General features: G+C 38.3%; 1 protein-coding gene across 2 annotated transcripts in view; it reads left to right on the top strand.

The window, feature by feature from the left end:
- The window catches only part of SLC27A6 (solute carrier family 27 member 6), a 59,303-nt gene that overhangs the window by 10,908 nt on the left and 35,684 nt on the right, over window positions 1-12,711 (top strand). Inside the window, exons 2-4 of one of the 2 annotated variants that reach the window (XM_008516413.2) lie at window positions 351-554; window positions 9,138-9,296; window positions 10,725-10,849. In XM_008516413.2, the coding sequence (XP_008514635.1) occupies window positions 351-554; window positions 9,138-9,296; window positions 10,725-10,849 (488 nt within the window). The remainder of the gene's footprint in view (window positions 1-350; window positions 555-9,137; window positions 9,297-10,724; window positions 10,850-12,711) is intronic. The other variant, XM_070571254.1, reaches the window with a different exon arrangement.

Below are 12,711 nucleotides of genomic sequence, written 5' to 3'. Positions count from 1 at the left end.
ATTTCAAGGAAAACGTTTAGTTCAGTATCCTGAATTTAGATTTAAAACAGAGCATAAAAATGGAGTTTTATTTAAAAATTGGGAAAAAACATAATCTGGATAATGGAGTCTCCAAAATTCAATTAGAATTTATCTATTTGCATTGATTAAATCAGGTGGTAACCAGATGTCCCTTTCAGTTGGTCCTGTTAAAACAGAATCATAAAATGGTTGTGACTTACTCGTCCAACATGAAAAGGAAATCAGCATTGTATTTAGATTTTATCCCTATTCCAACAACAAAAGAGAACACAGGTGAATGGTTTGAGATTCATGTTTTGTTTACCTATTCCTAATCCTTTGTTTTTTAGATTTGCTTGGAACTATAGACGAAATCCTTCCAAGCCTCCCAGAAGATATCAGTGTTTGGGGCATGAAAGATTCTGTCCCACAAGGTGTACTTTCACTCAAAGACAAACTGAGCACAGCATCTGACAGGCCAGTGCCACGCAGCCACCATGTTGCCTCAAGCCTCAAATCTCCTTATCTTTACATTTTTACTTCTGGAACCACAGGTATGATCCATGTCTTCTTAAGACTTAAAAAGCTTGCAACATATTTACAAAACAACAGTGTTGGGGAACTTTCTGCCATGCAGAGTCACCAAACACCTGAGAAAGCTTGCATCCAAGTAAACCTGAGTTACTTAGATCTTGGAATTCTGAAACTTAGATGAAAAAGTTAATTGCTTTAACTTGGCAAGTCAATGTGCACTGGGCCACTGTCTCATTTGGAAAAGATTTTCTTCAAATTTGGTGATACAAAGGGCACTGGAATGTCTGAAGACTTTAACCCAGCCCACAGTGCTCATGGGTTCACTTGGCCATTGTCTCACTTGGAAAAGATTTTCTTCAAGTTTGGTGATAGAAAGGGCACTGGAATGTTTGAAGACCTTGACCCAGCCCACTTGCTCAGAGTGTGAAACATGTGACAAACAGGGTCTTGAAGGCATTGCAGGTTTGGGAGAAGGTACCAAATAGAATCAAGTAACTAAACTTTCCTTTTCTTAGGTAAGCAACAAAAATACACATGCACGAAGAATAATGAAACTGCCTGAAAATTCAAAAGAAATGTTAAACTTAATTGATTCTTAGGAAAAACTGAATGGTATTTATGGTAGGCTAAATAAGCTTTGGTAATTAGTTTGAAGATGACTAAGAGTTTGAATTAGACATTAAAAATATTCTATTACTAATTTCCTGTGCACAGGTAGTATTGTAAGCAAAACTACTACTATATAAGTAAAGTTTTCTTACTGTTTTTTCTTTTTTACTATTTGGAGTCTTACAGTGATCTCTTTTAGACTGGAGAGTAGACTTTTTTTTTTGAGGAAGATTAGCCCTGAGCTAACATCTGCTGCCAATTGTCCTCTTTTTGCTGAGGAAGATTGGCCTTGAGCTAACATCTGTGCCCATCTTCCTCTATTTTATATGTGGGACGCCTGCTACAGAATGGCTTGATACAGGGTGTATAGGTCCACGCCCGGGATCCAAACCTGCGAACCTCAGGGCCACTGTTGCGGAGTGTGCGAACTTAAGCTCTGTGCCCCTGGGCTGGCTCCATAGACTATATCTTTGACTTACATGTAGCATAGCGTTTTGATAAGTGAGTTGGAAAATGCTAATATGTATCAAGTTGTCAACAAAAATTCAGTCTGACTTCAGACTTTGAAAGAGACTGTAAAATTTTAGAAATGATGTGCTTCGAAAACTTTCAACAGAAGGTACTTAACCAAGTTGACTTTATGGCTGTTTTCTTATGAAAAATAGAACATGACTCTGGCATTCAAAACAATCTTCACTACTCCCCCCTCCTGGCCACCCATCTCCGCAGCTTGGAGAGAACAAGCTGGAGCAGACCATTAACGGCTTTTGTTCTTCAAGCTTAAACCAGAGTGTTTCATACATTTGTACAACAGGCTGAAAGCAAAAGCACTACTAATTTTTTTCATTTGATATTTATTGGTATTAAAATTATACTGCACAGAGATGAAAAATTCTAATAGTTTTAGAAATTTGAGAGAAAAGTATCCTGCTGACCCTCCTATTTCTCCTTCCCCAAACCATCAACATTCAGTATTTTTAGATCTTTCTTTTTATAATCACTTCCATGTTTCTTAATAGAATGAGTATCCTCCTAGATACTTAACAGCTACTTACTAAAAAGTATCTGCTGGGGCTGGCCCCGTGGCCGAGTGGTTAAGTTCGCGCGCTCCGCTGCAGGCGGCCCAGTGTTTCATTGGTTCGAATCCTGGGCGCGGACATGGCACTGCTCATCAAACCACGCTGAGGCAGTGTCCCACATGCCACAACTAGAAGGACCCACAATGAAGAAGATACAACTATGTACTGGGGGGCTTTGGGGAGAAAAAGGAAAAAATAAAATCTTTAAAAAGTATCTGCTGATTTCCCCTGATGGAAGATGATTTTGTCTTCTTTTATCATCACTCTCTCTCTCCACTCATTTCTTTCTCTCTGATGCAGACACTTTCTCTCCCCAGCTTGATTGGCTTGATTGGTGTCAGCATCATAACTTAGTAAACACTGTTGCTAGCTGAGCTCAATAGTATAACTAAATTATATTTATTTCCTTTCATGTAAAAATACCTCCAACCTGGAATTAATCATTGTTTTTGTTTGTTTCCTTGCTTAGTTTTCTATACACCTATAACTGATTCATACCCACCCCTTTGTAAAGAAGGTAACTCACTTTTGACGTTGAAAAGATAGTCTGTATTCTGTCAAGCCCATGTTCTTGGCCACCTCTTTTCCAGAGTCTTCCTCCCCGTTATTTCAGTCTTGACCAGTTGTTCTACTGTCCTGGGTTCATTCTTCACCATTTCCTGGGAATTCCCTTCAACTTTTTTTTTTGTTCTGATCCCCTGATTCCTAGCTCCTAAATTAGTTTCCTTGGTTTACTTTTCATTTTATCTCAGCACTGCTTTTAATAGCTGTCTGATAAAAGAGAATTTGGGAGGTGAGTTTTTTTAAGTCTTTACATATCTGAAAATGTCTTTTTCTACCCTTACAGTTGTTTGTATAGGATTCTGGGTTAGAAATTATTTTATGCAGAGGTTTGAAGGCATTGCTGTATTATCTTCTGACTTCCACTATCCATATTGAGAAGTCTTTTTCTTTCTGATTTCTTATCCTTTATGTGCAACCTGGTGTTGTTTTTCTCTCTATGTTTTTTGGGGATTTTTAGAACCTTCTATGAGTCTTCAGTAGTCTATAACATCATGATGACTTTTATTGAGACTGGTCTTATTTATCCATTTTTCTGGGAAATTTATAGGCCTTTTCAGTCTAGAAATTCATATTGTGCAATTTTAGGTACTGGAAAATTAAAAGAAATTGTTTTCTACATCCTCTTCTTTATTTATGTTCTTTCTGCCCATTCCATCTTTCTATTACACTTGTTTGTTCATTCTTTTATCTGTGGAACTCTAACTTTTTGAAGGTTAGCCCTCCTGGACTGAATTATTAAGCTTCTAATCTTTCCTATTCCATTTTCCTTCTTTTATCTTTTTTTCTGTTGAGGAAGATTAGCCTTGAGCAAACATCCATGCCAGTCTTCCTCCACTTTATATGTGGGTCACTGCCACAGCATGGTTGACAAGTGGTGCACATCCACGCTCAGGATCTGAACCCATGAACCCGGGCCGCCAAAGTGAAGTGTGCCAAACCCAACCTCTACGTGCCATGGGGTCAGCCCCTTCATTTACCTTTTGATTAACTTTTGAGGAGATTTATCTTCTAACCTTTTTGTTCTCTGAATATTCCTCTTTTTGTAAGATGTTATTTTTGTATTATTGATACTTTCTTGTCTCATTTCTCTCAGAATATTAATGATAATTTTTTGAAAATTTCTTCTATCTTGTCTATATTTTCTCCAGCATCCTTTCTCTTTTGGTTTATATTGGTCTCTTGTCTTTTTTCCTAGAGGATTTCCTCAAGTATCTGGTGACCTTTGGCAGTCAGTTTATATTTGAAGTGCAGACATGAAAACACAGCAAAAACAAACCAAATCCTGACTAGAAGCTCTGTGTGCCTGAGTGGGACTTGTGGACTGGTTGGTTTCAGTGTCCAGGAGGTTGTGTTTAGGGATTCATGACTGTCAGTGTCTTTCAGTTTTTACCTGTGGGCTATTTGGATTCCTCAGACAAGGAGCTTGAAGGGTAAGACTAAAATGTTAAAAGGGAGCTGGAGGAGTATGCAGACTTTCTCTTATTCCCCCTATTTATTCAATCTCTCTTCTTCCTGGTGTTTCCAGAGGCTCATCTTTTACAGAAAATAAACCTCAGATCTTCTACCAGTGTGGAAGAAGCAATCTGGGGCTGTAGTTTTGTTTTACTTTATTTTTTGCATTTTAAAACAAATACCAAAAGCATTTGTTGGCATTCTTCCAAAATTGGTTTGTGAATGATCTTACATAGGGAAAGTTATGCAAATATCATCTCCTTTTAGCTTACAGTCCTGAGCAATGTGGGGTCTTGTAGATGGCAGAGCACAGCATCATTCAGAATTGGGCATGCAGTAGATGTGTTGCTTTATGAATATAAAGCTATTGAAGAATGTAACAAAATCACACTGAGGCTCATTAAATCTTTAATTGACATTTTTAATAAAAGACATCTCTCTCTTTCTTTCTCAGTAATAAAAACTGATGTTTTGCAACTCAAAACCCAGAGCTGAATTAAGTGATTATAATGGTAATAAATATGAGAATTTATATTGGTCTGCCACCTAATATAGAAATCACTTGATTCTCACCCACAAAATCATCTTACAATGTTAATAATGAAGGTGTTGGTGCAAGTTAGGATGTGATACACAGAAATGAGTCTTTGAAAAGTTAAATGATTGAAGTAGAGTCTGCTCAGAGGCCTTTCAACAGGTTATAAGGGAGCCTTTTTGATGATAGTGAACATTTCCTAGCCCTTCTTACTACTGCCCAATCCTGTTTGCCCAATGTCACCAAAATATTGTATTCCTGTACCTAAGAATGAACTTAAAGCATCTCTGAGTAAGAAAAGGATTGAAGTCAGTTTTTGTACCATTCATGTCTCTTTGACCTACGAGATTATGTGATATCTAGATGAGCAAAGAGTGAGAGTTATATAGATTCCCTTATCTATGATCTTGATGTAGTTACTTCTTAATCAGAACTTCCATAAAGCTCCGTGATTATAGTTCCATCCTTGTCATCCTATGAGATACCTGGTAATCAAATTTCTGTGCCTTTCAGGGGTTCTGTGGGCACAAATCAGCTTTCTTCAAGGCTTCACCTTAGGTTTCAGCTTCTTGGGTCTGCTGCATAAGTCACCTCGGTTGTCCATCTGCTTTTCTAAAATTTTGTTGCTGTCATTTCTGAGTCCATTCTTTTTGTCTTGAGGGTCTAGGTATCTGTTCAGTCTACTTCTAGTCCTGTTATGGCTCATTGGACTTGGTCAAGTAGCCTTAAGACTCTCTGGAAAAGGTTGTTTAAGCCTGGACAGAGCAGCCATGCATTCAACCACTCCTATAAGGTAGTGGGAGGAGGAAAACAAGGTTAACTGCCTGCTGTGCTGCACCTGGGAGCCTGTTGCTGTCACCATCTAAATCTCTCTTTTTGTCTCTCCCTCTCCTTAACCTTATGGATTTTTTCTTTTTGCCAAAATTATCCTTGAATTTCCCAAATTATTTATCCCTGCCTTTGCATTGGTTGTCTCTTGACATCACCTCTTTCTCCTAATCCCTAATTCATTGGACATTGTCTCATTCCCACCTTTATGCTTTAGACTTCATCCCAATGGTCTACTCACATCTAGGGATATTAGAAGAGTTTCAATGCCAGGAATTCATAGAACATTAGAAGAGAAAAGGACTTTAGAGACAATCTAAGGGAGCATTTCTCAAAATGTGTGTTACAGCATATCCCTTCATGTCTTCAAAGAAATGAAATAAAAGTTGAAAAAGGGCTTTAGTGACCACATAAGTTTGGGAAACACCATTAATAAAAATGCCTAGGTTTCTATACTGCTGGGCTTCTCAAGGGCTTTAATATGTTAATGTGCTTTCTCTTTTTTTTCTTTTTTTGCTGAGGAAGATTAGCTCTGAGCTAACATCTGTGCCAATCTTCCTCTTTTTTCGCTTGAGAAGATTAGCCCTGAGCTAAGATCTGTGCCTATCTTCTACTATTTTATATGTGCGTTGCTACCACAGCATGGCTGACAAGTGGTGTAGATCTGTGCCTAGGATCCAAACCTGTGAACCCAGGCCACTGATGCAGAGTGCACCAAACTTAACTACTAGGCCATAGGGCCATCCTCTCTTTCTAATTCTTTTAAGAAGGGACTCTAAAATGCAGTTTTAACAAATTTCGTTTATTTTCCTGGTTTTTTCCTTCTTTCAAACTTTAAACTCCATCGACCTTTGATCACTTTCATTTGTTGGACAAGCTCATATCTGTTGTCTCCTTTATCAAAAAATTTAACTGTGTACCTTGGATAGTTTATAATAAATTAATGAGATCATTATTCACTTAAAGCTAACCAAATTAGGAAGGAAGGCATGGCTAATTAGTTTACTAAAGTGCTTTGAAGGAGTAACATAAGCGTACAGGTGGAAAATAACTAGATAAAATCATCCTTCATTTTTTGACACACCTCCAAATGAAAAGTTATTTTTTTTTAAAGCTGGGCTGCCATGAGATCGCGAACAGTGTGGGAAGTAGGAAATATGATGACTGAAGAGCCATAGGTGAGAACTTCTTGGAAGCATAAAACATAAATATTTGGTCCTCTGGATGAAGAAGAGAAAGGCATTGCATTATTTAGAATCAAGCCTGGAGTTAGTCTCACTCAAAATCTTTGTACATGGCTCTGACTAGAAAATTTGGAGAGATTCTCTATGCATGTGGATGACAAGAATCTCTTTCAGTTCGTGAGATGCCAAGCTATTGGGAAGAGCTGCAGAGATTTCTTTTGAAAAAATTAATAACTGAATTTTAGTTAGGATAATAGGTAAGATAATGCCAACTTGCATATGAGATCAAGTCTCGTCCAGTTAGCAGAAATGGAGTACAGTGCCTGTCAGAAAATGTCAAAGCAGATGTAGCCACAGGTGGACTTGAGGCTTAGCCTAGTAAGAGTGTCCAGAAGTCACTGTAGACCATGGTTCATAGCTCCATGTGCTGCTGTAACCAGAAACCCTATGAAAACTTTGGCTTTCATAAGGGAAAGATTGATGTCCTATTCTGAGTAAGACAGTGCCCCAGCTGACCGTGCAGTGTGTTAAGTAGTTCTGGTCACTACAGACCACAGAATATATTGTGACACCAGAGAAGGCCTACAAGAGCAAATTGGGGTTTAGTTTGTACAGAATACATAGATCTCGTTGTCTGAGTGGGATATATGTTGGGAGATAAAAACAGCAGCAAGTTTGGGTCAAGTGTCAGTTAGAAGATAGAGCATCATATCAAGGAGGCTGAGTCAAGACAGGTAAATGATCAGTGGCAAGGAGATCCAGGAAGAAATACCAGCCACAGGGCATTACATGTGGCCAGGGCACACCCAGAGAAGCACATAGTAGGCAGTAGGAAATTTTGGCTATAAAAATTGGGACATCAGACATGAGAATGTATTTGAATGTTAGACTCTAGTCTTGGACAATTAGACAACAGCAAGGAAGTACTTCGCTCTGGGAAACACGTTGTCAAGTTTAGAACTCAATTTCTAGAATTGGGAAATAAAGTCAAATCAGGTGCAGAATAAGTTTGCAGAGCCACTGAAGTTAGTAACTCTCCTTTGACAAATGGCTAAGCAGGCCTGTGTAAGTCCGTGCAGTGCAGTCAAGGACCACGCTTAAAGCTTTGCTGTCTGCTCCTCTTCACTCCTGATCCTGCCATTTGCATGCTTCCTGTGGCTTCTCTGCCACTGGTCTCTGCTTGCCTCTGGGAAAACTATGGATACTCCTTGTTACACTGCGCTTTATGAAGCAAAGGAACTTTATTGATGAGTTAGATTTGGGATGGGGCCCTTTACATCAAGACATTCTAAAAATATTAGGACTCTGAACTGACGGACGGCCTATGACTATAATACAGTTTAATCTAACACATTAATTCAAGAGATGATACTTATCGCTGTGAAAACAAGCTGTGTTCCTTGGTAAGGAAATATAGGTTGACATATAAAATTACTGATGTTCAACCATAGATATGGCAATTTCATATTATATTACATATTAACTAGATGAATTTATTATGCTGACATAATACAGAAGATATAACAATATGGAAAATAGGCTAAAAATATCACGTAACAAAAGCAGTATGTAAAACTTTTTATACACTAATCACAACCACAATTTTTTACAAGAAACCCATTGTACATAGAAGGAGACTGGGAGAAAAAAAGAAAACTATTTACCTTTGTATCATGAAAGTATAGAACTATTTCAACATCATGGATCATGGAATCTGATATTCTCTAATGATCTTTTTCCAGAACATATTAAACATAACGAAATCATTGGCTCATAATTGAGACAGACTCTTATTTGGAATTGGCATTGTTCACTAGAAAATTTCTACTTTAAGTATAATTTAGATTTATATTTTGCCTCGTTTTGGGTGTATGCTTTCAGATTTTTGGCATTTTTGGCATTCTTGTAGCTGATATGGCTCTTTGAAGCTTACAGTGTCTCAAATGTAATTTTATGGTTTTGATCCTTCTGGGTAGATCTAAGGTGATAGAAATTAATTAAAGCAGTAACACACATTTGCAAGGCCCCCCCACTTTTTTTTCTTGGTGAGGGACGTTGGCACTGAGCTAACATCTGTGCCCGTCTTCCTCTATGTTGTGTGTGGGGCACCACCACAGCATGGTTTGATGAGCAGTGTGTATGTCTGCACTTGGGATCTGAACTGGCGAACCCCTGGCCACCAAAGTAGAGCATGCAAACTTAACCACTACACCACCGGGCCAGCCCCTGCATGGCCCCTTTTATAAAGCATCTAGAACTCTTTGATGTATTTTGTCTCAATTGCTGTTGTAGTTGATACCAGCACAGACTTGCTTTCTATTACATATAGATTTTTTCCTTGTTTTCTTCCAGGTCTACCAAAAGCAGCTGTGATTAGTCAGCTGCAGGCTTTAAAGGGTTCTGCTGCATTGTGGGCTTTTGGTTGTACTGCTGATGACATCGTTTATATACCCCTTCCTCTGTACCACAGTTCAGGATCTCTCCTGGGAATTGGTGGATGTATTGAATTAGGTAAGTTTTAACTTTCTGTTTGGTAAGTTTTCAAAATGCCTAATAATTAGAACTTGTGTCTGTTAAAGTTTGAAATGCTATCAGAAATCAGGGTGACTGTGTGCTTATTATATAATTATAACATCATATTTATTAAAAGGGCATAATTGCATGATATACTCCATGTATTCCTGAAGTAGAAAGAGCAGTGCCTTAGGAATTCTGCCATGTGGGTGGAGCTGGCTGTTGCCTGGGCTTCCCTCCCATGTGATTGCTCCTTCTTTAGTGATCTACCTTCGCCTCCTTAAGTGGTGGTTGGAGCCTTCCAACAGGGTGAATTTGGAAGCTGCATAGCTCTTAAGGCTTAGTCTCGGAAGTTGTGCAGATCATTTCACCTGCATTTTGTTGATCAAAGTGAATCACAAGCCAGTCCAGATTCAAGATTTGAGGGACAGGGAAATAGACCCCATCTCTTGAAGGGAGGAATGGCAAATTCACATTGCAAAGGTAAGTGCATAGAAGGAATTATTGAGGCTATCTTTGCAAACAGTGTACCTTGTTTGCACCCAATAAGTCAGTTGGTAAAGCTTGTAGTTCAGTAGATTCCATTCGGCAACAGGCTGAGGTTCTGTCTGTTACTAGCTAGCCCTGAAATAATATATAAATAGAAATCTTTCAATACTATTTGTGTGTGTCTAAAATACTATAAAGTAATTTTAAAGAATAGTATATTTAGAATATGATCAATGTCCACAATAAATAAAGATGAGGGTTGAGACATTAGCATTTTCCTTGGAAAATATTCATGTGACATATATTGTTAAAATGAGGTTCTGTAGTCATCAATGAACTTTTTTCTTAGTGTTGTCTTACCAACTCTATCTTACTAACTCTTGACTTCAAGCTATTTTGAGACTGCTTTAAGGTTAAGGTCAAAAGTAAGTTAATATTCTTGGTCTCTTTGAAGTCACGTTCTGATACTTGTAACTTGCTTCCATTTTTTTTTTGCTGAGGAAGATTAGCCCTGAGCTAACATCCATATCAGTCTTCCTCTATTTTATATGTGGGTTGTCACCACAGCATGGCTGACGAGTGGTATAGGTCCTTGCCAGGGATCTGAACTTGTGAACCCAGGGCACTGAAGTGGAGTGTGCCACACTTAACCACTAGGCCACGGAGTTGACCCCTCTCCTACTTATTTTGACTGATTCTTTCATCCCATGTATTGCAAAAGGTATATACACTGTCAAAATATAGAATTACAACATGAATATTTTTAAAAGATTTTTGGGACTGTATGATTAATGTTTGCAAATGAGCTTGATATAAATGGCCTCTGATGGATTATAAAAGCCTTGAAAGTGAGCAAAAGTGCAACATCATTTGTATTTTATGTTAATTCTGCCCTTGAATTGTTTCCCTAGTGCCTCTTTTTGCCTTTTCTCATAGGTGCTACTTGTGTGTTAAAGAAGAAATTCTCAGCAAGCCAGTTTTGGAACGACTGCAGAAAGCATAATGTGACTGTGTTTCAGTATATTGGAGAACTTTGTCGCTACCTTTGCAAACAACCCAAGGTAAGAGTAATCCTCAGAGAGGAAGAGTAATTTCAGAATGAAAAAGCATTGAGGGAAAAGGATTTTTTGCTTGTTTATTCTCCACCTTCTGTCAGAACATAGTTTAGCTGCCTTACAAAGATGTATGCAATACCTCAAGATAAAATGAATATAAAACAAGTCAGAGAAATCCAGGAATGGACTAATGTGTTTTATATTGTGGCAGGATAGGACAGACCCTCAATCCAGTCCACTTCATGTTTAAATGATTAAAATTTCTGTAAACATAGCGTGCATCCACTTATGAAATTAGATGCCTGCTGTGTTTACAGAAAGCAATTATTCCAAGGTTGAATTAGATAATTTTTTTAAATCCTGTTCTTTAAAAAAAACCCCAAAACTAATGACATTCATTATACTTGTTTTTCTATCATTTTCTTTTGAATTAGTGATTACATTAGAATATTTTGGGGGGGGGGGTTGCTTTGATTTGATTTGTCTCCCCACCTGAAGCAATCATTTCCACATACTTGTGATAAATTGCCCCCTTCTGAAAACAGGCAAGCAGAGAGAGTTGCAAGGGCCTGACGTTTGTTTTTTATTAGTTTGTTTACTTTTTTGCTCTCACAAGTTATTTTCCTTTTCCCAGTTTCATTTGTATCTCAAGATGCTTATTTTTTCAATGTCTGATTTTCTAAACATTCTTGAGGCTACAAAGAAGTGACTCTTTCTGTAATCAAGTCAACATCAGCCCTTTGAAGAATGGCAATAGAGAACGCCTCCCTCTGTGAGGCGGGGCAGCAGAGCCTGGTGGCCTGCCCTTGATCTTTGAGAAACACTTTCCTAGGCTAGGGCATCTCTCACTCATCACCTTTGCCATCGTCACACCAGCTTAAGGTATGGATGGTGGGCTGGGATATCTTCTCTGGTTGGCTACAATTTGGACATGTAATCCTTCCTTTACACAGAGCACAGCTGAGACTAGGTTGGAGGCATTTAAATAAGACTTTATTAAAGACATGGGATTGCACAAAGGAGATAAACACAGAAAAGAATGTGAAACTGGATGATCATATTTACAAAATGCTTTTATTCGTTTTAAGCTTGGAGTTTGTGATGGAGAGACCTCTTTCCTTGTGGCACTTCTTGTGGAAGAAGACCCACTTCTTTGTGGCAGAAGCCAGGCTTACTCTTTTTTTGGTCAGGAGTGCTTCAAATTACTATATTTTCCCTAGATCCATGGCTAAGACAGGGCATCCCAGAGAAATGTTTTAGGTTTTTGACCTTTATTCTCTTAGGGAGACTTCGCCAGTGTCGGATTGTGGTCTTACCTGAAGCATCCCTGTAGAACAATTATAATGCCACGACTTGACATATTTTCTCTTCTGGTTTTCATTGTATTCTTTGGTAGTGTGCTAACTGGACTACGTTAATTTAAGGAATTAACGCCCTCCAATAAGATAAAAGCACCTTCAGTAAAGCACGTAGTAGGCGCTACCTTCTTCACGGCCTTTCTAAACTGTGACCCCAGCCATTCCTATTGCCTCTCATCCTTTAACAGCAACGTTAGCTTTTCAAGGTCATTTGCTCAGTAAGTATTTATTGAATGGTTGAAGACATACATTTTTTTTTTCTAAAGTTTTACCGTCTGAAATAATGCTGCAATTAGTATCTTCATGCAATAAAGCCACAGTATAGGGTCTCACAAGTGAAGTAGTCAAAGGACATGGATGTTTTGGTGATTTTCATGGCATATTTCCAAATTGCTGTTCAGAGTGATTGGCCTGCTTAGAATCTCATCAGCAATGTGAGAGTGTGCCTATTGCACAGTCTCTTATCAGTCCCGGGTGGTATTAAAAATACTGGCCTTTCAGTTGTGCTTC

The sequence above is a fragment of the Equus przewalskii genome, chromosome 13 (assembly GCF_037783145.1).
Source record: "Equus przewalskii isolate Varuska chromosome 13, EquPr2, whole genome shotgun sequence".
NCBI classification, from domain to species: Eukaryota; Metazoa; Chordata; class Mammalia; order Perissodactyla; family Equidae; genus Equus; species Equus przewalskii.
The sequence above is the reverse complement of the archived record's forward strand: the minus strand, read 5'-3'. Positions and strand labels throughout refer to the sequence as shown.